Here is a 27512-nt window from a genome sequence, read left to right as displayed (position 1 = left end):
AGTTATGTAGGAAACAACGGAAGTCTCAATTGCTGTTTTTGAGATTGTCATTGCAGTTTCAGGGTGGAATTACTCACTACATATTTGACTCATGATGTTTCTTCCATACGGACACGTTAAGAATTTAACAAAACCAGCATTTCACAGCAAACTTGAATGATGACTGAGGACTGGCCTCTTGATCGTAGGTCCATTTGGAAATGTAAAGGCAGGTTTTTCAACCTCCACATCTTGTTTTTTTTTTCTGTAGACTTCACTTTTTAACGAGAACATGTCAGGTTGGTTCGCCAGCAGCTGCTTGTTAGAAACTTGAAGCCCAACTGGATCTTAGCTGTACCCTGCTACTAGGCTGGATTGACAAGATTCTTGTGAGCAGGAAAACACCATGTCTTTGTAACTTTAGTTAACCGAAAATAAAACATTGGATTATACTGCACATCAACCAAATAGAGCCACAAGATAAACTACACTGGCAACATCAATCTTTTTTTTTTTGGTTTATTTTATTTAGTCAAATTATTCACCATTTTAGCTTAAAACCATACAAAAAATACCCAGTTATAAACACTGCCTGGGTGAATATTTCACATTTTCAGCTCACCAGTGAAAAATATCCTATTTGTGATAAACAGCAAAGCCACTCTATGAATTTTTTTTCATGTGTGAATTAAAGTATTTCACAGTGGTTCAAAAGTTTGGACAGTTCAATCATTTCAGTGTGAAATCACCTCAATTTCAAATACGGTTTCATCTCCAAAGCTCTGAAAGATGTTTTCTTTACCTTCAGCTTCTCTTTAGGCATGACAGATTTATTTAGTTTCTGTTATCAGATCCAGTCCAGCACATCAGGGTGAACTGTATTCTTCACAGTTGCTGCATATCATTCAGATCATCAGAGTTTAATCTTATCCAATAAAAAGGTAAGGCTGGATTTCCTTCTTTTTTCATTGAATTTCATTGAATTTGAGTATTTTCTTTCCCCTTCCTGCTTACTGCTCACATAACCTAAAGAGTCATCGCCTACTTCAGATCACAGATCAAGGCTTTATGGAACACAGTGCCAATCAGCAACTTTCCACCATAGGTGGTTGCTACAGAGGAGCCAATGAGCACCTGACCATCGTCTTCATACACCTGAGTCACCTGCGGCTTATCAGAGTGGATGTTCTGGATGCGGATGACCTGAAGACACAACGTACAGAATGATGAGAAAGAAGCCTAGATGGCATGGGAATAGGTGTAACTACTGTTCACGTAAGACGGAACAAAGATAAAAAAAAAACCATAAGGCACAAACAGATTTATAATCATAAGAAGGAACAGACAAACCTCTGATCCAGCGGGGTCACTGGGGTCGAAAAAGAAGAGCTTCCATGTATTCGGGTGGCAGCCCATCCAAAGGTCACCAGTTTCAGGATCAACTTCAATGTTGTCAACAGGAGTACCCACAGCCACAGTCTGGTGAAGTGTCATAGATAGGATTACTATTATTATTATAATCTCCTCAACATGGAGCCTTGATCACCATAAATAACAATTACAGCAGATTTGATCCTTATTTCCTCAATATACAAGAGACATCAGTTGCCATGTTTTCATACAATTGTCAAGCAAACTTTAAGCTTTTTACTTTGGAAATGTCATATAAATTTTTTTATTTTTTTAAAAATCTAATCAACAAATTAGGCTGCATATGTTGTCAGAAGGTGACAGTATAAGCTATGTTACAAGTAATTGTACTAAAGAGAGTAGAAGGAGCAGCAAAAGACTCAGTTGTCTGCCAAATGCTAAAAAGCACAAAAAAGAAGAAAGGAAATGAACTTGTGGCCATCTACGAGAGAAAGACAGATCAAAGTCTTCAGCAACCTTTCAGTCATTTCAGTAGTAATTATTCTTTTTTGTCAGCTGGTATTGGCCATGTTTCCTGTGGTCAAGGAGTCAAGACAATATAAGAAGCGGAAATCACTACATCTGGAAAAAATAAAGCTATTTCCAACATTAAAATCCATTAACTTTTCCGAATGTGACACTTCAAAATCTGCATAGAAATACCTTCTGAAAAAACTTCTAGTTTCCAGTGGTTTTGCAGTGATTTCATTTAAATTACGTTAACTATTTGTGTTTGCTTCAAATGGACAAGTGTTGCACTGTATATTCATATTAGAAAGTTACTGCACTCAAACTGTACTATAACTCATTTTATAAGTATCTGTACTCAGAAAATGACAAGTTTTATTATTTCTTGCTGTGTCAGTTGGCTCGTATGCGTGTGCAGAGTTCAGCTTGCAATCTTTCATTCCACACATAGAGGGTGTGCCAACCTTTTTTTTTTTTCCTTCAGCACACTGCAGCTTTCATGGTGACAAAACAAGAGGCATTAACTGATTGTGTAAAAAGTAGACGTACAAAGCAATAGGGGGCAGTATTTGGCTTCTGTTCAACAGACAGGGAGAGACGGGGACACCACGAAGCACATCTGTAAAAGACATTTTAAACCTACACAGGATGGAGGAATTGACACTTCCAACTTGGTGAACCATCTCGGCAACAGATTTGCTCAAAGGATTCAAATGTCAAAGGTCACAGAATGACATTGTGCCGTCAAATAGGAATCAAATTAGTGTGATTTATTTTGTAACAAACAAACTTGTCACCATCGGAGTTTGACGACGCAATAAAAGGTAGTTTTAGTTGTTTAATTTAAATTTACCCTTACCAAGTATCCTGAAGCTCAGCAATAACAACGACTTTGATTGGAAATGTATCAAGAAAGTAATATTCTGTTTTTGTTTAACGAAATCTGCATTATGAAACGAAAACATGAGTTTTTAAACAGAAGTTTAAAACTGAATATTCCGTGGTTTGACTAATCCTGTTTGGTTTCATTTTGCTCAAAGATGGAATCATTTACCTTCACACGAGTCAGTGTATTGTCTTCTTTACGCTCAAACACGTGAACACTTTGGTCAAACAGATCTGCCACATATAAGTGCCTGAAAAGGAGAAATAACATGAAAAAACAGATACTCAGTGAAACATTAATGACCATGTGCATGGTCTTGAAGATCATTCTTACCGTTTGTCCGGTGACAGGTTGATTCCATTTGCCATGTAGTAACCCTGAGAGACCTCTTTGACTTCCGTCGGACTGTAGTACACAACATTACCCCACGGCTGACACAATAACATCTCAACATAACCTTTAAGGAATTGGTTCTCAAAGTAGTGATCATTGGTGGCGTAGAAGCTGTCAACTCCCACTGCCAGAATATCGTTTACACTGGAAACAAAAATCAGAAAGCAGAATTATTTTTTTTATATCTTACATCTTATTCCCAATATTATGTACATATTCTGACATGGTTGCACACACCCTTATTGATGGAGAGTACAATCTAAGTTTGTCCTTATACCTGTGGAGAAGCTTGTGTTTTACGGTTTTCAGATGCACAAGGGAGAGTTCTTCCTCCACAAATCTGAACACCTCAATTTGGCTTTTATGATGAGGATGGTTGACAACAAACAGGTAGACGGCATCATCTGACAAACGAGAGACAAAGAGAGCATTGTCCTAAAGGGTGTGTGTGAAGGACATACATGACTACTGACTAACAGTACAGTGAGATTACACAGTTTAGAAATTGTTTAAAAAAAAAAAAATTGCTACATCCTGCTGCAGTTCGGGCATCTGGGGACAGAAGGTAGAATAGAATAGAATAGAATAGAATAGAATAGAATAGCCACTATATTATCATTCATAACATACACTATTTGGTGCACATTTGAATGAAATTTCAGTGCATTATCTCACCATCAGACTGGCAAAAACATTTTTTCAAAAATACATTTATAAACAATCACATACGCTATGTCAAATTTGAAAGTAATATGTTATGTACATAATGTATGTTACACATGACACGTATACGGATTGTGGATTCCACATACACACACTGACAACAAAACCAATGGATACATAGACACACATATACAAATATACATATAGACAGATAAGATTAGATTAGATTAGGACTGACGAACAGAAACAGGCACATAGGAACGGACATACATGGACAGACGAACCTGCTGATACAAAGATTGTCATGCAACCTACAGAAAATAATTGAAAATTGGGAACAATATTGGGTTATTTTACTCAAATCTAACTTATAATGTACAAAGGTGTATATATATAATAGAAAATGCATCAGAATCACACCAGTAGTTGTAGATTTTTTTTATAGCCAAAAAAAAAGATTTCAAAGTTATGAAATGCACAGCCACACCCAACGAAGTTCCTGGCTGTTGTCCCCACAGGGAACCGAGTCACACAACAGGTGATCACAGCAGTTTTAACCACATATTCTACATGCACACACAAGCACAAACCCACCAAAAACTACATACTGTATAAACTCTGTTGACTAGTTACATATTAATACAGGCACTTACATTGCTGCTAAATTTGATTAAATCTGGGTCAAAATACACAATACAAAAGAGTGTCGAACCCCTCAGGTGCCACCTTGAAGAGACTTGTGTGTGACAGGTGTGCAGCCACGCATTAAGTTATCAGGGCTCTTACCACTTGGATTGGTGTAGAGGCTGATACCATGAGGGTTGAACGTTTCTAGGTCGAAGTTTCTCGGCATACGCAGCTCCACTAGTTTCATCCGGGAATCATTTAGATCAAGGACAAAAATCTTTCCGTGTTCATCTGAGAATGGCAATCCAGGATACTTCAGACCCTAGAATTATTAAAATGAGAAGTTTTATAGACTACAACAGGGCTGAAAATAAAGAAATATAACATTTTCACAGATATTGTGAGTCACAATTTTAGTGCAAACAGTCATTTTTTAATTTGTTTCATGACTGAAACAAAAATTTAATGAGATTTTTTGCGGCAGTTTATACCAATAAAGAATGTTCCTTTACACTTGATCTGCATCTCTGTAGCATTAAAAGGTTTGATCTATGAAGCTATTTTTGTGACCCATGTGACCCTTGTTTCAAAAAAAATTCCAGCTTGCGTGATTTGGACATTGCACTTGGCCATATTGCAACTTAAATAAAACTTTGATTAATTATTCAGCAATAGACAATAAAAAATGTTGCATAATACAATATGGCATTACACCAAGTACAAACAAAAGGCACCTTAACAAGGGAGAGTGGACTGGAAATGCAACAGTCCAGATTCAGACGATTCTAACCAGGGGCTAAATAACAGGCATTTGTGCATTTTACGAGATGATGCATACTTCTAGAAAAAAGCAGATAAATCAAAGACCTTTAAGGAATAGTTGTGCAGTTTTAGATGTTGGGGCATTTTTTTGTCTTTGAAGATCAAATTAAAGGGATTAAACGATACATATGGGATCAATTAGCTGAGCATGTTAACAACAATATGAAATTAATGAGGACGAGGAAGGCTACCTTTCCTTTCAACAGAAACACAAATTTGATGTCCCATAGATCCTAGGTTTAGATTTTGAGTCAGGATACAAGGGATTCTTTCACAGACTGTAGTGGAAAAAAGTGTTCAGACACCCCATGGATTTGTGAAATACTGCATTAAGAATCACTCTTAGGTCTTCAAATGCATTTTGGTTTAGTACAGACACAGCCAAAGTACTAAATGAATCCTAAAAACAGGAATTAAAAATTCACATTGATTGGTTCCATAAAAATACATTTAGTGTCGAGTCGTTTTGGTACCAATGATCCACTAACGAAGGTTGTGCTTTTTGTTAAAAGTTCCAATTTTTGTTCTCGTGCTTCGTGTCTATATAGAGCCAGCACATCTGAAAGTTCTTCAGAGACAGATATGGCGAAAACAAGGAACCTAATGCAGGAAAAGACATGGATTCTCAGCCAGGAAGGGTACAGCTGCCACCAGATAGCCAGGAAGCGCTGATGCAGTCCTTCAGCAGTTGGAAACACTTTGCAAAAATACACACGAACCAACAGCTTTGAAGACAAACCAAGATCTGGGCATCCAAGGGTTTCTTCAGCAAGAAATGACTGCATCCTCATCTGCATGTGCAGGGAAATCCACCTCATGACATCACGTCAGCTTCAGCAGCCGGGGTCAAACCAAGTCCAGTGTTTCATCTGCACTTTATGTGACCAATTTTTAGATCATGGCTTAAAGTCCTACAAGGCTGTCAAGAAGCCACTGATCAATGAGAGACACAGGTTAGCCCAGCGTCGTTGGATCCAAGCACACAAGAACTGGACAACCAGGAATTGGAAGAAGACTCTGTGGTCAGATGAGTCCAGTTTCCAACTTTATCTTCCTCCTGTTAATGTGAGGGTGCACAGAAGGCCAGGCGTAGCATCATCTCCAACACACACAGTACCTACTGTCAAGCATGGTGGAGGCAGTATCATGGTTTGGGGATGCATGAGTGCTGCTGGTGTTGGTCATCTCATTGTCTGTAATGGCACATTGAACTCTGCTAAGTGTTGTGTCATTCTCCAAACCCACACGCTCCCTTCTGCACGTGCTCTGTTCCGTTGAGGTCAAAACTGGATGTTTCAACAAGACAATGTCCCTTGAACACATCCAGGGCCAGTAGGCTTCACTGCAGGAGCACAGTGTCTAAGTCCAGACATGAGCCCCTTTGAAAATCTGTGACGGATTATCAAGAGGTCTGTTCATAAGCATAAACCAAGAAGAATGGGACAAGATTACCTCTCAACAGTCTAAAAAGCTTGTTGGGAACATGCCAGCCAGGATTAGATCTGTGTGCTATTGGCAAGCCTACTAAATATTAATTTGATGATGCTATGGTTTATTTTTTATTCAGTTTTGAACACATTCTCTGTTATTTGTTGACTTTGACTGTTAATAATTTAGTTTTCTTGCAAACAACGGAAAAACAACAACATCATTTGTATTTGTTTGTGTCTACCTAATGCAACCACCCCTTTGGAAGCATAGAAATGATTCAGCAAATATGTCATGCATCAAGAGAGGCAAGATCTGTGATTGAATTTGTTTTACTAACTGCCTTCTTGCATGATCCAAATCCTCAGGAAAACACGAAATTTGCAGTAGGTAGTTTGCTGCTCACAGATTGCTCCTGTTGCTTCCCAGAGTAATAACAGTGTTTGATAAAAGCGATGCATAGATAGTGGAAAGTGAGGAAAAAGAAGCTTGAAGGTGTGCAACCAATTGCAGGTTTCCATTAAGTGAGTCAGCAAAATCCCAAGGCAGCACACCCTAAAAACCTTAAACTGATCCAGCTTTAACATAAATTTTGCTCTAAATGAAAGCGTCATTTCAAAAATGAACATTTTCTTGCAATCAAAAGTCCTATAACAAGCAACTGAAACGATAAACTTACAAGAAAAAAAACTTTTCAGGCAACAAATCAAGTGAGAAGCAGGGCAATTTTCTTATAAACTTCAATAAAATCTGACATTTTTTGCAACAAGATGAGTCTCCCCCTGCTGGGTGTTGAATGAAAATGCAGGTTTAACATGCCTTTGCATTAGTTTCATTTTTCACAACTGAAGACTATGTACAATCTAAGGAAACATCAGAACATGTTTAGGAAAAACAATAATAGTTGCACCAAGTCAGACACATGCAGAAAAAGCACAAATCAGTGCATAAGAAATCACCATGAAGCAGAAAGTGAATGTGTTTACTACTCATAAATTAGACCATCTAATGTGTCACCTCCAGTGTTCAAAAAATAACTTTCACCTTAGAAATAGATCACATTAGGCCCACATTGCAATGTTAAACTATGAGCTGGGTTTATGATCACATGGAGGATCTCTGTACATGGGATTATTGACAAAACGTTGATTGCATTTGCACTGGTGTTTTGACTTTGTTTAACCCTCAGACGCATTACCCCCAGCATAACCCCCAACATTTGGCTTCGTTTCAACTCAAACACTTACAGCGCTGATAAAGGCCAGTCCGTTTCCAAGGATGGTGATATCTTCAGAGCCCTGTTCTGAAAGCGACACAGTTGCACAGTTAATTTATTTATTTATGTGCATGGAAGCTGTTCTTCATTTTGCTTTTCTTACCCAGATTTTTGAGCAGCACACAGTTAGGGAGGTGATTCTTCACCAGCTCTCTTGTAGCCATGAATCTTGTCCTGCAGAGTGCATAAAAGTCATATTAGGGCAGGTGACCAAAAAAAAACTTAGCGCCTGATGACAAACAAAGCAGAGCAGAAAAAGAAAGTTGTTTTTACCTTAAGTTGTAATATCTCTCTCCGAACAGCACCGCCAACACGGCCACCAAAATTGAGATGTATCCCAGTTTTCCCATGTTGAATTCACGAAAGGAAAGTTTGACAAACAGCTTAAAAGCGTCGCTGTACTGCGGGCGAAGGCGTGTCTCTGCAGGCGCCACTAATGCTGCATTCATGTACCTCGGAAATACCTAAACTAACACATGTCCGTATTACCTTTATCTGCTTTTGTCACTTTATCTACATTCGTATCTTGCAATTCACTCATTTTGCCTTTAATCTAAAAGTCTTTAACTTTACTTGCAATAGTAAATTGCAATTTACATTTTACCGTCAATGGATTCGATTTATTTGCCATCTCCTCTTTCACTGCAATTGCAGGATTGTGACTCTTTATGTAATGCTTCATTCGTAAGATAAGACCTGGAATATTTATTTTATTTTTATCTATGAACAATAAGCCCAACGAAGACCTAAAATCTTTAACATTTCATTAATTTCCGACACCTGCCGAGCACCTGAATGCAGCATTATTCCAAATGGGAGTCTCTGTAGCTGCAATTCTCTGCAAAAAACAGTTGGGGATTTATTCTGCAAGATGACAGTTGTTGAGTGTTTATGTCAGTGTATTGTTCAGCAAAAAAACAAACAAACAAAAAAAAACGATTCACAATCATGCCAAATTTTGATTAAATGTGAATTTGTAACTCACCAAAACGTATCTTGTGGCTGTAAATTACAAAAACAAGTGACACCAGTGGCATCAATGGTAGGCTGTAAGTAATTCAGTCATATAGTATATATTCAAACAAGAAACTGTTTCTAAAGAAGAATAATGATGCAAAAAAAAAAAACAAACGGCACCATAGGTTAGTTATGTAGGAAACAACGGAAGTCTCAATTGGTGTTTTTGAGATCGTCATTGCAGTTTCAGAGTGGAATTACTCACTACATATTTGACTCATGATGTTTCTTCCATAAAACCTCCATATGAACACGTTAAGAATTTAACAAAAACAGCATTTCACAGCAAACTTGAACTATGACTGAGGACTGGCCTCTTGATCGTGGGTCCATTTGGAAATGTAAAGGCAGGTTTTTTAACCTCTGTTTAACCTCCAGATCTTGTATTATTTTTATTTATTTTTTGCTGTAGACTTCACTTTTGAAAGAGAACATGTATGCGAGTCAGCAACCGGTGAGCACTGTTAACAGGGACATGCCCGATTCCTGACTCCTTGTTTCGTGAAAGTCGTGTAAAAGGTTCACAGTGTGACACAGCAGGATCCCCATCAAACAGTTTCAAGCAAGACTGTATATTTGAAAATAAAATTGATGATCCATTCTCTTCATGTCCATATCTTATTAGAATTTCTAGACAATGGCATTGTCAAAGAACACACCCAAACTAATTCTAATAATCCTGACAGGTGCAACAATACATTTCTGTCAAGTCCAGGTGTCAAAATATAACTGAATGTGAAAAGCAATTTAAATCTTCTTTGTTATATTCAACATAAAAAGGGGGGGAGCCATGGCCATGAGCACGCAGAAACACAGGTGAGGAAGAGAGATTTAACTTTCTCTGCAGCTATTTTCAGATGTTCCTCTCACAATCTGAAGGAAGGTCTAATTTATGACCAAAAAAAAGGTAACTTCTATGCAGAACTTTCTTTGAAGTCTCCCACACTCTTTGACTATTTTATTGCTGCAATTTAACTCCAAAGGCCAAAGTCAGATAGAACAACCTTCTTTCTAAGACTGCCAACACTCTCATATCAGGTCAGCATGTCTGGTAAATAGCTCATAGTCCTGATAAGTTTTAAAAATGATCAGTAAAATCTTAAAATCAATTCCTAAGCAAACCAGGAGCTAATAGAGGGACGCCGGGATCGGGGTGATGTGATGAGGTGATGGAGAGGTTTTACCTGGAATCTGCTGGAGCTGTCACAGACCTCAGCCATCAACTTCCACATCTGCTCCAGCTGTTCCTTCAGTCTCTGCTACTTCTAGATCATCTCCAGCTCCTTCTTCCTGATGTACAACTAACCTCCTCTGCTCTTTACCAACACCCACTATGTCAGGTTGGTTCACCAGCAGCTGCTTGTTAGAAAGTTGAAGCCCAACTGGATCTTAGCTGTACCCTGCTACTATGCTGGATTGACGAGATTCTTGTGAGCAGGAAAACACCATGTCTTTGTAACTTTAGTTAACCAAAAATAAAACATTGGATTATACTGCACATCAACCAAATAGAGCCACAAGATAAACTACACTGGCAACATCAATCTTTTTTTTTTTGGTTTATTTTATTTAGTCAAATTATTCACCATTTTAGCTTAAAAGCATATAAAAAACACTCAGTTACAGACACTGCCTGGGTGAATATTTCACATTTTCAGCTCACCAGAGAAAAATATCCTATTTGTGATAAACAGCAAAGCCACTCTATGAATTTTTTTTCATGTGTGAATTAAAGTATTTCACAGTGGTTCAAAAGTCTGGACAGTTCACTCATTTCAGTGTGAAATCACCTCAATTTCAAATACGGTTTCATCTCCAAAGCTCTGAAAGATGTTTTCTTTACCTTCAGCTTCTCTTTAGGCATGACAGATTTATTTAGTTTCTGTTATCAGATCCAGTTCAGCACATCAGAGTGAACTGTATTCTTCACAGTTGCTGCATATCATTCAGATCATCAGAGTTTAATCTTATCCAATAAAAAGGTAAGGCTGGATTTCCTTCTTTTTTCATTGAATTTCATTGAATTTGAGTATTTTCTTTCCCCTTCCTGCTTACTGCTCACATAACCTAAAGAGTCATCGCCTACTTCAGATCACAGATCAAGGCTTTATGGAACACAGTGCCAATCAGCAACTTTCCACCATAGGTGGTTGCTACAGAGGAGCCAATGAGCACCTGGCCATCGTCTTCATACACCTGAGTCACCTGCGGCTTATCGGAGTGGATGTTCTGGATGCGGATGACCTGAAGACACAACGTACAGAATGATGAGAAAGAAGCCTAGATGGCATGTAAATAGGTCCATCTGCTATTCATGTAAGACGGAACAAAGATGAAAAAAAAACCCATAAAGCATGAACAGCTTTATAATCATAAGAAGGAACAGACAAACCTCTGATCCAGCGGGGTCACTGGGGTCGAAAAAGAGAAGCTTCCATGTATTCGGGTGGCAGCCGATCCAAAGGTCACCAGTTTCAGGATCAACTTCAATGTTGTCAACGAGTGAACCCACAGCCACAGTCTGGTGAAGTGTCATAGGTAGGATTATTATTATTATTATAATCCCCTCAACTTGGAGCCTTGATTACCATAAATGACAATTCCAGCAGATTTCATCCTTATTTCCTCAATATACAAGAGGCATCAGTAGCCATGTTTTCATATAATTGCCAAGCAAACTTTAAGCTTTTTACTTTGGAAATGTCACATAAAAATTTTTTTTTAAAAAAGGAAATGTGAATTAGCTTTCTTTTCGAATCAACAAATTAGGCTGCATAGTGTTGTCAGAAGGTGACAGTATAAGCTATGTTACAAGTAACTGTACTAAACATAGTAGAAGGAGCAGCAAAAGACTCAGTTGTCTGCCAAATGCTAAAAAGCACAAAAAAGAAGAAAAGGAAATGAACTCGTGGCCATCTACGAGAGAAAGACAGATCAAAGTCTTCAGCAACCTTTCAGTCATTTCAGTAGTAATCATTCTTTTATGTCAGCTGGTATTAGCCATGCTTCCTGTGGTCAAGGAGTCAAGACAATATAAGAAGTGGAAATCACTAAATCTGGAAAAAATAAAGCTATTTCCAACATCAAAATCCATTAACTTTTCCGAATGTGACAGTTCAAAATCTGCATAAAAATACCTAATGGAAACACTTCTAGTTTCCAGTGGTTTTGCAGTGCTTTCATTTAAATTGCATTAACTCTGTGTTTGCTTCAAATGCTTTTCAAAGTAAAGATTTTGTAATAATATCCCTGCAACTAAACTTCATCTTTACTGCCAATCTTTGGACACATAGAGGGTGCGCCAACCTTCGTTTTTCCTTCTGCAAACTGCTGCTTTCACGGCGACAAACAAGAGGCATCAACTGATTGTGCATAAAGTAGACGCACAAAGCAATTCATGGCAGCATTTAGCTTCCTGATGACAGACAAGGTGAGATGGGGACACCATAATGTCCGTCTGTAAAAGATGTTTGAAACCTACGCAGGATGAGGGAATTGGCACTTACAACTTGGCAAAGCATCTCGGCAACAGATATGCCGACTTGCGCAAAGGATTCAAATGTCAAAGGTAACAAAATGACATTGTAAAGTCAAATAGCAGTCAAATTAGTGCGATTTATTTTTAAATTAACAAACTTGTCACCATCGGAGTTTGATGAAGCAATTAAGGGTAGTTGTAATTATTTCATTTCACCACGCCTCTTCAAGCTCAGCAATAACAACAAATTTGATTCGAACTGTATCGAGATGGTAAATATTCTTTTATTGTTTCACGAAATATGCATTAAGAAACTAAAACACAAGTTTTTAAACAGAAAATTTTTTAAAATTGAACTAATTTGACCAATTCTGTGTGGTTTAATTTTGCTCAAAGATGGAATCTTTTACCTTCACACGAGTCAGTGTATTGTCTTCTTTACGCTCCAACACGTGCACGTTATGGTCAAGCAGATCTGCTACATAAATGTGCCTGAAAAGGAGAAACAATATTTAAAAAATAGACATTCAGTGAAACATGAGTGACCATGTGCACGGCCTTGAAGATCATTCTTACCGTTTGTCCGGTGACAGGTTGATTCCATTTGCTATGTAGTAACCCTGAGAGACCTCTTTGACCTCCGTCGGACTGTAGTACACAACATTACCCCACGGCTGAGACAATAATATCTCAACATAACTTTTAAGGAATTGGTTCTCAAAGTAGTGATCATTGGTGGCATAGAAGCTGTCAACTCCCACTGCGATAATATCGTTTACACTGGGAACAAAAATCAGAATGCAGAGTTGTTGTTTTTTTGTTTTTAGATCTTACATCTTATTCCCAATAATATGCATATTTTCTGACATGGTTGCACACACCCTTATTGATGTAGAGTACAATCTCAGTTTGTCCTTATACCTGTGGAGAAGTTTGTGTTTTATGGTTTTCAGATGCACAAGGGAGAGTTCTTCCTCCACAAATCTGAACACCTCAATTTGGCTTTGTAGGTGAGGATGGTTAACAACAAACAGGTAGACGGCATCATCTGACAAACAAGAGACAAAGAGAGCATTGTCCTAAAAGAACCCAACTGAAGAAAGGTGTGTGTGAAGGACATGCATGACTACTGACTAACAGTACAGTGAGATTACACAGTTTAGAAATTGTTGAGGGCCTGAACTGCTACATCCTGCTGCAGTTCAGGCATCTGGGGACAGAAGGTAGAATAGAATAGAATAGCCACTATACTGTCATGCATAACATACACCAGTTGGTGCACATTTGAATGAAATTTCGATGCATTACCTCATCATCTGACTGGCAAAAAAATAATTCAAAAATATATGTCTAAATAATCACATTATATACTATGTAAAAATTTTAAAGTAATATGCTATGTACACAATGTATGTTACGCATGGCATGTATGCGAACTATGCATTCCACATATGCACATTGAAAACAATACCATATGGATATATAGACACAAATACAGACACACACACACACAAATACTGAGAGATAAATAGACAGACAGACAGACAGATGAGAGAGAGAGAGAGATGAATATAGCTATACTGCACATAGGGACAGATGAACCTGTAGATAAAAAGACTGTAACGCAATCTGCAGAAAATAATTGAAAATTGGGAACAATATTGGGTTATTTACTCAAATCTAACTTATAATGTACAAAAGTTTATCTATATCATTGAAAATGCATTAGATTCACACCAGTAGATGTAGATATTCTTATAGTAAAAAAAGATAGCAATGTTTTTCCACACAAGCACTCAGTACTGACTTTCTGTATTATAACATGCTTTTATTGTGAAATGCACAGCTACACCCAACACGGTCTTGGCTGTTACACTCACAGGGGACACACAAGCCAAGACCGCGACCCCACCCACATACATAAACTGTTCAGTAGTCACATGTTAATAAAGGCACTTCAATTGCTGTTAAATTTGGATAAATCTGGGTCAAAATGTAAACTCGACGACCCCTCAGTAGATGGCAGAACCACGCCATCTACTGGCGAGTTTCAGTAGATGGCATTAAATACTTGGACTCTGTATCAATTTTGATCATCCTACGTATATCCCTTCTTACTTGATCTGCTGACCTGTAACTCCACACCTGAGCAGGGGACTTTAGACTGATCTTCAGTGCCAAGTTTGATTATCCTGACTTCAGCACTTGCAGAGATATCGGACCAGACATACACACATACATACATACACACTTACCCAGCCAGATACCGCACCAAATGCAGTAACCCCGCTGACGTACATCAGGCGTGGTTAATAATATGTATGTAACATAAAAGAGCGTCGAACCCCTCAGGTACCACCTTGCAGAGACTTGTGTGTGACAGGTCTGCAGCCACACATTAAGGTATCAGGGCTCTTACCACTTGGATCGGTGTAGAGGCTGATTCCATGAGGGTTGAATGTTTCTAGGTCAAAGCTCCTCGGCATACGCAGTTCCACAGGTTTCATCCGGGAATCATTTAGATCAAGGACAAAGATCTTTCCGGGTTCATCCGAGGACGGGAATCCAGGATACTTCAGACCCTAGAATTATTAAACCGAGAAGTTATACAGACTACAACAGGGCTGAAAATACACAAATAAAATATTTTCAGATATTGTGAGTCACAATTTAGGTGAAAACAGTCGTTTCTAAAAAAAAAATTTTATTACTGAAACAAAAACTAGATGAATTTTGCTCAGTCAGTACAATCCCAAGGCAGCCCACCCTAAAAACCTCAAACTGATCCAGCTTTAACATCAGTTTTGCTCGAAATGGAAGCATCATTTTCAAAATAAACATCATGCTGCAATCAGAAGTCCTAAAACAAGCAACTGAGATTATAAACTCATGAGGAAAAAACTTCTCAGGCAACAAATCAAGTGAGAAGTTGGGTCATTTTCTCATAGACTTCAATAGAACCTGACATTTATTGCAACGCCCCATGCTGGCTGCTGAATGAAAATGCAGGTTTCACATGCTTTTGCATTCGCTTCACTTTTCAGAACTGAAGACTACGCACAATCTAAGGAAACATCAGAACATGTTTAGTAAAAATAACAGTTGCACCAAGTCAGACACATGCAGAAAAGGCACACACTGGTGCATTAAAAATTGACCATGAAGCAGAAAGTGAATGTGTTTACTACTCATAAATTAGACCATTTATTAAATGCATCAAAAACTAACTTTCACCCAAACAATAGATCAAATAAGACCCACATTGCAATATTAAACTAATTGTGAGCTGGGTTTATGATCACATGGAGGATTCTGTATGTGGGATTATTGACAAAACGCTGATTGCATTTGCACTGCTGTTTTGACTTTGTTTAACCCTCAGACGCATTACCTCCAGCACAACCCCCAACATTTGGCTTCGTTTCAACTCAAACACTTACAGCGCTGATAAAGGCCAGTCCGTTTCCAAGGATGGTGATATCTTCAGAGCCATGTTCTGAAAGCGACACAGTTGCACAGTTAATTTATTTATTTATTTATGTGCATGGAAGCTGTTCTTCATTTTGCTTTTCTTACCCAGATTTTTGAGCAGCACACAGTTGGGGAGGTGATTCTTCACCAGCTCTCTTGTAGCCAGGAGTCGTTTCCTGCAGAGTGCATAAAAGTCATATCAGGGTAGGTGACCCAAAAAAAATTAGCGCCTGATGAAAAACAAAACAGAGCAGAAACAGAAAGTTGTTTTTACCTTACGTTGTAAACCCTCTCTCCGAACAGCACCGCCAGCACAGCCACCAAAATCGAGATGAATCCAAGTTTTCCCATGTTGAAATCACAACAGGAAAGTTTGACAAACAGCTTAAAAGCGTCGCTGTACTGCGGGCGAAGGCGTGCCTCTGCAGGCGCCACTACTGCTGCGTTCAGATATATCGGAAATATCTAAACTAATACGTTTTCATGTTACGTTTTTCTGCTTTGCCACTTTAACTAGTAATATTTTTATCTTGAAATTCTTACATTCAACCATTTAATCTAAAAACATTGAACTTCATATGCAATAATTAATTGCAATTTAAATTTTACCGTTGGTGGTTTCGATTTATCTTCCATCTAGTCTTTTGGTGCAGTTGCAGGATTGTGACTGTTTATGCATTGCTTGGTTCGTAAGACAAGACCTAGAATATTTATTTCATTTTAGTTGTCAACAATAAGCCCAACAAACACGTAAAAACTTTAACATTCCATTAATTTCCGACATCTGCTGAGCACTTGAATGCAGCATAATTCCAAATGGTGAGAGTCTCTGTAGCTGCAATTCTCTGCATGAAAGTTGGGGATTTATTCTGCAAGCTGCCAGTTGTTGGTTGTGTGTTTATGTCAGTGCACAGTTAAACTCAAAAATTATCCATAACCATGCCAAAATTTGATTTATTACAAATTTGCATTTGACCAATAAGTTATGGCTGTAAATTACATAAACAAGTGATATAAGATAAGACATAGTGTTAGAGATGTTAATGAGGAATCAGATTTTTTTTTTTTCAAATTTATACCAAAACAGCCAAGTGAAAAACTTTTCAGTAATCACTAAAGAAGCTTTTATTTGCCACCACATCAATCGAACAGTTTGTCTGTCTTCATGTCTCCACTGGGATGTTGTTCCTCCAAGTGTTTATCTCTTGATCTTTTAATTTGAAAGGCTTCCTCTGACTCACTCTCCTCTTCAGTTCTTCCACAGATTCTGGATGGATTCAGGTCTGGACTCTGGCTAGGTCACTCCAACAGCATCTTCTCATTGTTTTCTCTTTACTATTTCTTTACCACTTTGGTTCCATGTTTTCCATCATTATCTTGATAGAAGCTCCAGTGCTGTCCAAGGAGCAGTTTTTCCTGCAGATTCCCTGATGTTTTCCCCCCACAATATGAATGTTTCTTCTTTTCGCAGAGTGCCGTTTTCTTTGGCAAGACTGTTACAGTGTACCCTACCATTCAAAAGTTTGGGGTCACCTGGATAATTTCATGTTTTCCATGTAAACTCACATTTTTGTTCATGTGCAAAATCAGCTGCAGAGGGTTTTCTAATAATCACTTAGCCTTTCATCACCATTAGCTAACACAATGCAGCATTAGAACATGGGAGTGATGGTTTCAGGAAATGTTCCTCTGTACACCTATGCGGATATTCCATTAAAAATCAGCTGTTTCCAGCTAGAATACACATTTACCACATTAACAATATCTAGACTGTATTTCTGATTAATTTAATGTTTTCTTCATTGAAAAGAAAACGCTATTCTTTCAAAAACGTAAGGACATTTCTGAGTGACCCCAAACTTTTGAACAGTAGAGTATATTCAAACAGGAAACTGTTTCTGAAGAATAGTGATGCAAAAAGCCCCACTGCACCATAGGTTAGTTAACCACGCCCGACGGGTACGTCGGCGGGGTTTTTGCATTCAGTGCGGTATCTGGCTGGGTAAGTATGTATGTATGTGGCTATGTCCGGTCCGATATCTCTGCAACTGCCGAAGTCAAGATAATCAAACTTGGCATTGAAGATCAGTCTAAGGTCCCCTGCTCAGTTGTGGAGTTACAGGTCAGCAGATCAAATAGGGAGGGAGATATGTACAATGATCAAAATTGATACATATTGCATCAGTTGTATAGGGAGGACAGGGTTTTCACCAGCAGAGGGCGTGGTTCTGCCCTCTACTGAGGGCTCATCTAATTATGTATGAAACCGTAGGAGTAAGAATTGGTGTTTTTGAGACTGTCATCGCAGTTCCGGGGTGGAATTACTCACCAGTTATTTAACTCATAATTAACCACGCCCGACGGGTACGTCGGCGGGGTTATTGCATTCGGTGCGGTATCTGGCTGGGTAAATATGTATGTATGTATGTATGCGGCTATGTCCGGTCCAATATCTCTGCAACCGCTGAAGTCAGGATAATCAAACTTGACAATGAAGATCAGTCTAAGGTCCCCTGCTCAGTTGTGGAGTTACAGGTCAGCAGATCAAGTAGGGAGGGAGATACGTACGATGATCAAAATTGATACATATTGCATCAGTTGTATAGGGAGGACAGGGTTTTCGCCAGCAGAGGGCGTGGTTCTGCCCTCTACTGAGGGCTCATCTCGTTAGCATATTAAAACACCTCCATAAGGACATGTTAAGAAGGAAACAAAGGAAACAGCATTTCACAGCAGACTTGCACCATAAGTGATGATTGGCTTCTTGTTTGTGGGTCAATTTGGAAATGTACAGGTAGGTGTGTGAATTTTAACCTCCGTTTCACCTCCAGATCTTTCTTTTTTTTTTTTTTTTTGCAGTCGACTTTATTTTTTAACAGTGAACATGTCAGCGAGTCACCTTTCATTTCACTGCAATGAGTTACAGCCTCGGTTTATGTTCTGGTGTGTGCATGAACTCCTCCCCCCAATTTCAGAAAGCACCAACTCTGAAATCGGTTCACTGCTCTCATTCGGCTTTCGCTCTTTCCCAGCTCTATGTGCACACACTTGGTGCTACATGTGAGCGATTAAGGACATGCTCTCCCACACACATCTACGCAAACAAAGATAAATTGCAGTCCCATACTTGGTTCCAGCAAATAAAAATAAATGAACTCAGGCCTAATAAGCTGGGGAATCCACCATGTAAATCATTTGGTGCCAAAAAATCCATTAATTATGAAAGGAAATTCATCTTGTGGGAAACACTGACTACACTGCGCTGCCTTAAATTAACACATAAAGCAACCGCTGGACAGATGGTATACTCAATAACATGTAGTGCCTGCAAAAACCCCTGTTTAAATTGTTTATTTTTGAAGTTGTTTTCTGTAGGTGATGACTCCTCTCAACATAAAACAAAAAGTTACAAAATTGTCTATGTAATCAAAATCATGTGTAAGAGACTTCATAAAAAACAAACATGAACACATACATACACATACAGAAGTGAAAGTAACATAAAATTGGCAAACTATTGACCCTGTGAAACTCAGCATTGGGTGCATGCAACCTGACAGTAACTGTAGAATATCTACAAAAAGAAAAGTCCAATTAAAGAGTGATAGCATCTAACAACTTCAAAACACCAACAACTCCTGCACTTGACATCGTGTGCAACCGGTGAGCACTGTTAGTTGGGGCACACCCGATTCCCGACTCCCTGTTTCATGAAAGTCGTGTAAAAGGTTCACAGTGTGACACAGCAGGATCCCCATCAAACAGTTTCAAGCAAGACTGTATATTTGGAACATACAAAATAAATTTTATTATCCATTCTCTTCATGTCTACATCTTATTAGAATTTCTAGACAATGGCATTGTCAAAGAACACACCCAAATTAATTCTAATAATCCTGACAGGTGCAACAATACATTTCTGTCAAGTCCAGGTGTCAAAATATAACTGAATGTGAAAAGCAATTTAAATCTTCTTTCTTTGTTATATTCAACATAAAAAGGGGGGAGCCATGGCCCTGGGCCACAGTGAGAGCTAGGCAGGACATGGCCATGAGCACACAGAAACACAGGTGAGGAAGTGGCTTCAGGGCTGGGCCCCAGTGGCTGCAGGGACTTGTGTGGCCAGAGTGTTGGGGGCAGAGATGACGGGTGATCCAGCAATGTTAGCCAGTGGCTGTGAGGAGGACATTGAGGTGATGCCTGAGAGAGACAGGAGGCTTGTTAATCACTTGTATTTTCATGTCACCGCAATCTAAAAGGAGAGATGTAACTTTCTCCGCGGCTATTTTCAGATGTTCCTTTCACAATCTGAAGGGAGGTTAAACCTCTAATTTATGGCAAAAAAAAAAATGCAAATTACATGCTGAGCTTTCCTTGTAATCTCTCAATGACTATTTCATTGCTGCAATTTCATTCTAAATGTCAGATAGTGCAACCTTCTGTCACAAAAATTAAGTATCTGTAGAACGAAACTGCACTCTCAATTACGACAACATTTTTTCTGCTGGATTACGTTTGTTTGCTACGGATCGCAGATCTACACAACATATCAACATATCAAGCTTGTGGCGAGTGGCGGAGACGGCCCGAATATTCGGATCCGTTCCTCTGGCCTCCCAGGTCCAAATTTTGCCTTCGTTTTGTCTTCAGTTAAACTGAAAAATTCCCAAACAGCGGAGGTCTTCAGCATCTTGTCTTATGTTTATGCAACGAAGTGAAGCGTGACGTCAGAGTCGGCAGCAACCTGGCCATTCGGGTGGTGGTAACAAACACGAATGGATGAGCCAAGATGAGCCGAACATGGCGGGATGAGCCGATGTGGGCCGAAGGCGAAGGTAAGAGACGAGCTCTGAATATTCCTGTTTTCGTCTGGGGGCAGGAAGGGGTGATCACATACACATATGTGTATATGTTTATGTGATCACACGACGGGATGAGCCAATATGAGCCGATGTGGGTCGAAGACGGAGGGAAGACAGCAACGCTGCATATTCTTTCCGCCCGGTAACGTCCGAAGGGGGGAGGCGAGCGAAAATTCGGATACCAAAATTAATATCCGGATACCGCCGTAGCGAACGAATATTTGGATATTCATGTCCAGCCCTAGTTGCCTCCATAACACCCTGCTACCTCTATACAGATTTTACAGAAAGCATTTCCTTTTATGTCAGAAGTGAAAAAAAATGCTAATTTTAAGATGAAATAATGTTTCTTTCAAGAAGTAATTTAGAATGCAGTTTAGTTGTATCGGACTCTAACTTTCAGGAGACAAGTCGACACTGAGGAGGTGACCAGAAGGAGATCACGTACCGGCCATCATACTCGAAGAGCTGACTGGAGTGGAGCTGGCAGCCATCCCTCCAGGAGTCGCCCCCCTTCCCTGATCTTTAACGATGGGATCTGGGAACAGAATTGGACGTGAGCGCCTCATAAACCCAACAGATTTAACGACACAACCAACCCACATTTAAACATTTCATTTTTCAAACAGGAAAAAAAGAAGCAAACGTACAGAAGTAGGGATGATCCATGGCCTCTCTGGCCGTGAGGCGGGCTTGATGGTCGTAGCGCAGCAGTTTGTCCAGGAAGTCTAGAGCCTCTGTGCTGACTAAGTGCTGGTTCTCGCTGTGCACAAACCTCTCCCACCTTTTGCGGGAATGTCTACAAGAGAAAACAAAAAGTCCTCAAACATTCACGTGAGGTATTCGTTTGCCAAAGCCTTGCCCAGATAGTCTGTGGACACTGTATTGAGGTCAAACAGCTACAATGTTCTCACCTTCCCAGAATGTCATTGAACCGTGGATCCAATTCGATGTTGTACTTGTCAATGTAGTCGTACAGGTCCTCTGTGCCGAGTACTTTTGCAATTCGCACAAGCTGTAGGTTAGACAAAGAAACTTCACGTAATCACTTATTGAACTGTGGAGTGCATACATAAGGATCAACCGGTGTGTTTTTTTGGGAGAAACAATACTGAAGGACACCGATCAAGTGTATAAAATGTATACGCATTAGACAGAAAAATCATAATTTTGGTGGCAAGTTTAGAATAACACCAACTCAATAATAAAATTACTTGAAATACCTTCTAAGTTTGCAATCTATATTCTTCAGTATAAATTGGCTATTACTCATGAGTGGTAGATAGTTCGAGACCACAGAAAGGAAACCACAAATTAAGCATCACAGATAAAGTAGGATATTTTTAAATGCATTCATTTTTATCAGGAATTGTAAAAAAAAAAAAAAGGAAAAAAATTGGGAAAAATGGTAAATATCAGATACACTAATAGGTCATGCCAATAACCCATTGATCCCTAACAAAGTAGTGATTGTTGGAGCTTTAGCAGAACACATTTTGTTCTATTAAAAACATGCATGTTTTATTGTATATGTTTGCAGTTTGAGAACATGCTGTTTTTTTTTAACTATCAAATCAAACAGTACACATCCTTCAGCTCATGTTAACTGCTTACCACCACCTGCAAAACCATCATTATCCCACCACTGATAGGAAAGTCTCATTTAAAAAAAAAGATATATTTTGCTTTGATTACAAGCGACTTTGCCTCATCTAACAAACAAAGCTCAGTTTTGTATTGAGATTACGACACGGTTTGCTAGAATACTAGAAGTAACTGTTCAGTAATAACTGCGTTCGATCACCGAGCAGAAGCCCGCATGGAAACAACTGGAACTGCTGTATGGTCCATGTTCTAGTTTGGCTCTGCTTTCTGGATGATACAATGCAGACTCACTGAGCTAGAACACCAGCAGAACTTTATTTTGCCTCATTATTTTTTAGCAGCAAAGCCAAATGTTGAAAACATGCAGGAAGCTTTTCAATAACAGACGTCGGTTTCTGTCAACATAGTGGAAATGATCAGCTGATTGTGGCACAGTGAAATCATGAGAGAGACATTTAACTTTGAAAGCTTATTAACCTCGTATTTCTGCTTATTTGTAATAAAAACGCGACACCTTGTACTTCAGTGTGCAAAAAATAATCACTGTAAGTAAACACTCAGCATTTGCTATTTTAAAAACAATTTGGCAAGCTTAATTAATGGCAATTTCGGTCATATTCCTAGCTACCACTGAAAACTCCACTATGTCTGGCTCGCTGCCCATCAACAGGTGGTTAGAGATCAAAACTGAACAAATGAGCAAATGATGAAAGCTAAACTTAATGAGATTCAATAAGGGATCCAAAAGGATTTACATATAATAAGAGGATTTGGTAGTTCATTCAAATTCGATAAAAACACTATCCAACCTCAGCCTAAGTTCTGCTGCAGCCCGTAACACAACCGACCCCACAGAAGGGAGTAAAGCAGATTCTAACCTGCTTCCTCTGGACCACTCTTACATTTTCCTTGTACCCCATTTTGTTTCACATTCAGTACACCTAACTGAGAGGAAAGTTAATAATAAATAAGCCCTCTCGCCTGTCGAGATGACTTTTAGAAAGACATAAAATCCCCTGAGGACTAAAGAGCTGTTACGTGGCCAGTCTGACAGGAATGTGGTCTGGCTGTGGAAAACAAAAATACTACGCATTGTGGAATGTAGAAACGTAAGGCTTATAATCAGCTCTCTTTCGGTCACGGGGTTTATGAGTTTTTCCAAGGAAGACTCATTTAAAACATGTCAAAAAGCCCGTATTCTTCATACCTGATCGTAGTTGTCGTGACCGTGAAAGAAGGGTTCCTTCCTGAAGATCATGCTGGCGAGCATGCAGCCCAAACTCCACATGTCCAAGCTGTAGTCATACATCTAAGAACAATATAGAGAGGAAGAGGAAAGGCTTGAACGGGATCCTTCACTCCATCATATATATATTTAAAAAAAAACATGTATTCTGGCATATGAGTATTTCACCTGGTAGTCTACCAGCAGTTCAGGTCCTTTGAAGTACCTGGACGCCACTCTCACGTTGTATTCTTGGTTTGGGTGGTAGAATTCTGCCAAACCCCAGTCGATTAAACGGAGCTGAAAGTGGAACAGATTTGAAAGATTGCAATGAGCTGCTATCACAGCTGATGTAGAGGACAAGACGTGATGAAAACGGTCAGTATGTAACGCGCTACCTTTCTGTGTTCGTGGTCGATCATTACGTTGTGTGGCTTGACATCTCTGTGCATAATCCCCATACTGTGGCAGTAATCCAGAGCCTAGCATAAAAAATATGTTATTTATGTACACAGTATAGTATACTAATGTCAGCAGGGCTTTATGTAATGCCCGACACATTAAACAGTCAATGTAGATTACAGTAATACAACTCACCTTTAAGATTTCGTACATGTAGAACCGTATGTCGAAGTCAGACAGAGTTTGATACAATTGCTGTAAAAAAAAAAAAAAAAATTATTAGCCATTAAAACAAATGTTTTAATGTTAGTGACGTTTAAATTACAAGTCAAAAAAGCACTAATCTTTACCTTGAAGTCTGTGTTGTTCACATGTTCAAAGACCAGAGCAGGGGTTCGGGACTGAAAAGAAACACACAAAAAAAAAAAAGAGGGGAAAAAATACATGTGTTTATGCATGAAGCCTGGTATATATTTAAGTCCTGAATTGCAAAAAATAAAAAATTAAAATTTACCACAGGATCCTTGACGATATCTAACAGTGAGATGATATTTGGGCCACCCCTCAGATTCTCCAGGATCTTTATTTCTCTCTTGATTTTCTTTTTCTTGACGGGCTGAGAACAGAGAAAATCTCATCGGTCATCCGAAATCCGCACTGAAGTGAGAACAAATTATTATTACTGAAGAACAAACATAATTCAATCGTACCTTCAGTATTTTGACGACGACTTTTTCATTGTTTGTGATGTTTATGGCTTCAAACACTTCACTATATTTGCCTCTGCCTAGTTTTCTGACTAGCTGATAGTCGTCTTGGTTCCTGCAAAAAAAAACACAAATGCCTCGGTTAACAACGCCAAGATGGCTCACACAACCAAACAAAACAAAGCAAATACTACTAAAGCTCACCCCCATTCAACGACGTGGGACTCATAGTCCCAGTATTCCCGAGGTCTCTGTGTGTTTACATCGGGGTAAACTCGAGAGCGGCTTGGAACGGGGCCAGACATATTCTACACAAGATCTTCTCTAAATCTCCTAAAACAAGACAGAAAAAAAAAAGAAACAATCACAATGAAAAATTAGACATGATTTAAATTAAAGTGGTACAAATTCACAGTATTGACAGATAGAGTTTAAGCAATACTTAATAAAAGTGGATAATAATTATTAGGGCAGAACAATTAATCAGTCCCACATCAAAATAAAACAAGGCTGTAATTTAGGATAGATGCTGTTCAGTGCATCTGGGCCAGACATGAAACTGTTGTGCCAGCAGTTTCATGAATTCATGTCACCCTCCTTGTGTGACAGTCACACTTTCGATGGCATCTCATGTGGTAAAGCTCCATCACATGTTTTAAATCTATTAGAGTGGATATTAAATTGGAGCTTGAGTTAAAAAAAAGAGCGAAAATCAAATCGCATTTAAAGCTACAACTATTAATCAATTAGCTGCCAACTGTTGAATTAACTGTTTTTTATTATCCGCTTGAGTAATTTTGGAGAAGTGACCTTCAAAATTCTCAGATTTTGGCTTCTTAAATGTGAATACTCTCTGGTTTCTTTACTCGTCTATAACAGCAAACAGATTATCCTTTGACTGTAAACAAAACATGTTTTGGACATACTTCTCGACATTTCTGAACATTTTATGGACCCAAAATCTAATTGATTAATCATGAAAATAATCCATAAATTAATGCACGCTAAAATTAAGTGTTGGTTGCGGTCCTGATCACAGTATGTGTGGGGGGGGGGGGGGGGGAAAATCACATTTTCCCCAAATTTGCAGGCCTACTCATTGAACACTTGTGTATTTAAAAACATCACGAAATGCAATATGAAGTAATGTATTTAGACATAAGACAGCACACTACCTGGGAGGTCTCCTCCAGGATAAAGGTGATAAATGAACTTGAACAGGAGTGGCTGAGATGCCTTTGTGGTAAAAAAGCTGCACGGGGACACAGACATACAAGCTATTGTTAATTATGATACAATTAATGGCAGGTGTTCAATATGCAAAGCAGAGAAATAAGAGGTCATCTTAAAAATGTTTATCTGAATGAAAGTTTCAACATAATATGCAAACACTTCACATGTGCTACAAGAAAACAGTATTATGTTAAAAAAGAATAATAAAAACGCAAAAACTTAAGTCAAACTAAACTATTTCTGTCTACTGTGTTTAAATATGGTGGTTTATGAAATGGAGAAACCTGGATGTTAAATGGGGGCATCCAACCAGTCTAATCAGGAGGTACAGGATTCAATACAGTCATCACTGGGGGCTACAGCAAGGCAGGATCTCCTGGTGAAAAGGGCAGAAAGTAGGTTGATTAAAATCAATAGTGTCAATTAAGCAAGCATGAACAAACTGTGTGATCCAAACGCACGCCAGCCAATACAGCACACGTTAGCGAGTCTGTGCCAGATTAATGTATACGTGAAAAGCATCCAATCAACAAATGGCCTCCCTGGTAGGAGACACTCGTTTAGTGACGGCCAGTTTGCCCGCTTAATACTTTGATGAAAAGCTGAGCATACGCACAAACCCAGTGTGGCCCAAGGCCTGCAGCAGAGCTAACAACTAGCTATCTAGCTATGAGGCGAACCGGGCAGCTGGCTAGTTAGCATTAGCTCGTCAACAGCAGAGTGAAAAGCCGGTTGGAAAGTCACAACTAGCTCTCGGCCACATTTGCGGCTCTGTGACGGACAGAAACAAACAGCCCGCGTTGAAATAGTCAAAACAACTCTCTAACAACCATTGCTAACATACAACTAAACGACAAGCTTCGAAAAAACGTATTTCCTAAAGCTAAAAAGTGCTAAGCTAACAAGCTAGGGGAGTGAATAGCCTGCTGGCTGGCGAGGCAAGTGGCTGACAACGCCTTGGAAAAACATCCTACAAACAGTGTGATCGGGCTGCGGGACGCCACCGCGGTTGTGCGACTTGTTCCCAGCTTTTTCTCACATGTAAAGGACTCGGCGGTGCCTCCAAACCGACGACAATTTGCGATTAAATAACACGATTACCTCTCAACGTTGTTGGGACGTCAATATGGCGATGCTCGAGATCAAGAGCTTAGTGCGAACAGCCTTCCCAGCAGAGGGCGCTCTGCTTTTTTCTCTTTCAGGGGGAGATTTGAGCTCCATCTGCCACCAACAGGTCTGATTCAAACCGAAACTTTTATCTGTAAGTGTTAGGAGGTGTAAACAGTCACAACTGCTTTAGTGTTTTTTGGGGAAAAAATGGTTTTCAAATGTAGCCCCAGACCACTAATAACATGCACATTTTGCCACCACATGCCTAAAGATTGTTGTTGGCACACAAGAGTTAGTGAATCTAATTTATCTTATTCATACAAAGTGAAAGACAAAATACAAACATATTAAAAAAAAAACTTTCAATATCAACAAATACTAAAAAAACAAATGCAATTTGAAAAAAAAATACCGAAAAAACAACATAACAACTTGAAAGATATGAAATAA

The 27512-nt window shown here is 39.0% G+C and overlaps 3 protein-coding genes across 4 annotated transcripts; all 3 read right to left on the bottom strand.

Moving 5' to 3' along the window:
- Positions 1-482: 482 nt before the first annotated feature.
- On the bottom strand, positions 483-8391 carry LOC110945593 (serum paraoxonase/arylesterase 2-like). The gene is made up of 9 exons (XM_051957128.1): positions 8226-8391; positions 8056-8126; positions 7924-7979; positions 4586-4748; positions 3414-3540; positions 3077-3280; positions 2912-2993; positions 1330-1458; positions 483-1182 (listed from the first exon to the last, which is right to left on the bottom strand). Exons 1-9 carry the CDS (start codon positions 8300-8302, stop codon positions 1021-1023), a joined length of 1071 nt encoding a protein of 356 aa, XP_051813088.1. The 5' UTR covers positions 8303-8391; the 3' UTR covers positions 483-1020.
- Positions 8392-10513: 2122 nt separating this feature from the next.
- LOC110970594 (serum paraoxonase/arylesterase 2-like) lies at positions 10514-16359 on the bottom strand. The gene is made up of 9 exons (XM_051957147.1): positions 16193-16359; positions 16024-16094; positions 15888-15943; positions 14867-15029; positions 13369-13495; positions 13024-13227; positions 12858-12939; positions 11362-11490; positions 10514-11213 (listed from the first exon to the last, which is right to left on the bottom strand). Exons 1-9 carry the CDS (start codon positions 16267-16269, stop codon positions 11052-11054), a joined length of 1071 nt encoding a protein of 356 aa, XP_051813107.1. The 5' UTR covers positions 16270-16359; the 3' UTR covers positions 10514-11051.
- Positions 16360-19253: 2894 nt separating this feature from the next.
- LOC110970597 (casein kinase II subunit alpha) lies at positions 19254-27175 on the bottom strand. Of its 2 annotated transcripts, none has more exons than XM_051957126.1 (15): positions 27054-27175; positions 26237-26328; positions 25895-25971; positions 24924-25052; positions 24723-24834; positions 24527-24628; positions 24363-24413; positions 24208-24267; positions 24009-24092; positions 23800-23910; positions 23593-23694; positions 21695-21795; positions 21431-21579; positions 21229-21318; positions 19254-20118 (listed from the first exon to the last, which is right to left on the bottom strand). In XM_051957126.1, the coding sequence occupies exons 4-15, from the start codon at positions 25022-25024 to the stop codon at positions 20003-20005; spliced, it is 1179 nt and encodes a 392-aa protein (XP_051813086.1). In that variant the 5' UTR covers positions 25025-25052; positions 25895-25971; positions 26237-26328; positions 27054-27175; the 3' UTR covers positions 19254-20002. The 2 variants fall into 2 exon arrangements, with proteins under 2 accessions (XP_051813086.1, XP_051813087.1); XM_051957127.1 differs by having other exon boundaries at positions 26992-27092.
- Positions 27176-27512: the final 337 nt, after the last annotated feature.

This window comes from Acanthochromis polyacanthus, chromosome 12 (genome assembly GCF_021347895.1).
Source record: "Acanthochromis polyacanthus isolate Apoly-LR-REF ecotype Palm Island chromosome 12, KAUST_Apoly_ChrSc, whole genome shotgun sequence".
NCBI lineage: Eukaryota > Metazoa > Chordata > Actinopteri > Pomacentridae > Acanthochromis > Acanthochromis polyacanthus.
The sequence above is the reverse complement of the archived record's forward strand: the minus strand, read 5'-3'. Positions and strand labels throughout refer to the sequence as shown.